The 1,745-nt window shown below is 40.3% G+C and overlaps 1 protein-coding gene across 1 annotated transcript; it reads right to left on the reverse strand.

Moving 5' to 3' along the window:
• Window positions 1-758: 758 nt before the first annotated feature.
• LOC108779595 (uncharacterized) lies at window positions 759-1,457 on the reverse strand. Its single transcript, XM_018547042.1, has 2 exons — window positions 1,091-1,457; window positions 759-1,018 (listed from the first exon to the last, which is right to left on the reverse strand). Exons 1-2 carry the CDS (start codon window positions 1,443-1,445, stop codon window positions 873-875), a joined length of 501 nt encoding a protein of 166 aa, XP_018402544.1. The 5' UTR covers window positions 1,446-1,457; the 3' UTR covers window positions 759-872.
• Between the last annotated feature and the right edge of the window lie 288 nt (window positions 1,458-1,745).

The following is a 1,745-nucleotide window of genomic DNA, read 5'->3' on the forward strand; positions in this document are numbered from 1 at the left end:
CTAGAACACGGAATTCCAGAAAAAATTTTAACCGATCAAGGAACAAACTTCGTAAGCGAAATGTTCAAAAACGTGTGCCGATTATTGAAAATCGAGAAAATACAAACAACCGCGTATCATCCGGAGAGCAACGGAGCTCTTGAAAGAACGCATAGAACATTAACAGAATATTTGCGTCATTACATCAATAGTGAACAGACAGACTGGGACGAATGGATACCCTATGCAATTTTTACATTTAATACGACGCCACACACAGCAACAGGCTACACGCCATTCGAATTAATCTACGGACACACAGCTACTCTACCGACAACGCTGAGAATACCTCCAAAACCATCGTATACATATGACGACTATGCGCAAGAGTTAAAAGAAAGATTACGAGCAACGAACCAGATAGCCAAGGAGCATATAAAAGAAGGAAAAATCAAAACAAAGGAGTATCAAGACAAAAAAGCCAAGGAAGTTAAATTTAAAATAGGTGATAAAGTATTACTATATGACGAAACGCTTCGCCGCGGACGATCGAAAAAACTAGACGCGTTATGGACCGGACCATACGTAATTTTAGAAAAAAATTCCGACGTTAATTATACTATAAAAATTGCGCGGAAAAAATTATTAACACACGTAAATCGTCTTAAACTATACATAGAAAACTAAAAATAAGATTAAAAATAAATATAAATATAAATACAACTCACCAATGAAGATAGACGACAGTCCAATGTCACAAATAGTAATCCAATAATAAAAAATAAACTACACTACACTAATAACTATTTACCGCACTAATAAAAAGTTAAAAATAATAATAAAATAATAGAAAACTAACACTAAAAGTTAATAATAAAGAAAAGACTAAAAAATCAATCGGCGGAAGTGCCGGGTCGTGGATCACTAACACTGACACCACGACCACGATCACCTAGACGGAGGACAGCCAGGATTTGAGCACGACCGCGACCGCCTACGCGGACGATATCCTCCCGAGTCCATCCGTCCAAGATTCCATCATGGCCACGACCGCCTATGCGGAGGAAACCCTCCCGATTTGGTCCATGGACAATTTCACCCCGAGCGTGACCATGACCGCGACCGAAAATACGGACATTCCCCCGATTCGGATCGTCAGGAACGTCTAACTGACCGCGGCCACGACCCTCCTGAACAAAGCGGAGGTGCATCACAGAAAAAGGCGCACCACGACCACGACCGCGACCAGGAACAAGTAAACCCTGCCGACCCAATCGGTCTATTACGGCAGCAAGGCCCACGCGAGGACCTGGGTTCACGGGATCCGGAACGATCGGCACCCCCGCAACAAACACTGACTTAACATCAGGAATAGTAATCCCGCACATAATTAAGCGAACTAAATAGTACAAGTACAACTTCACTATACGGAACGTGCAAGACGACTGACGAGACAGCGAGCACATAAAAAATCTTCTCAAGCAAATTAATAAGAATATAATATGAGAAAGCCTCGACACAGCAGAAGATAAAAAACGAGACCACGATAAAATACACCTTGAACGAACGAACGAACGAACGAATAAACGAACGAATATAAAAATCTACATAAGATAAAATAAAAAATAATCTAACTAACGCAAAAATATTGTAATTTCAGAATAATATTAAACATCACCTTAATACAAGGCGACATCAAAACAGATGCACTCTGCGAGATAAATAAATTCAACGACAATCCAGGAACATACTTCGAACACATAGGA

This window comes from Cyphomyrmex costatus, unplaced genomic scaffold, assembly GCF_001594065.2.
Source record: "Cyphomyrmex costatus isolate MS0001 unplaced genomic scaffold, Ccosl1.0 scaffold1204, whole genome shotgun sequence".
Lineage (NCBI taxonomy): Eukaryota > Metazoa > Arthropoda > Insecta > Hymenoptera > Formicidae > Cyphomyrmex > Cyphomyrmex costatus.

Coding starts and splice junctions, on each gene's coding strand:
- LOC108779595 (XM_018547042.1), bottom strand. CDS start 1,445: ATGTGCTCGCTGTCTCGTCAGTCGTCTTGCACGTTCCGTATAGTGAAG. Junction 1,019..1,090: donor TATTTTCGGTCGCGGTCATG/GTCACGCTCGGG, acceptor GTCGTGGCCATG/ATGGAATCTTGGACGGATGG.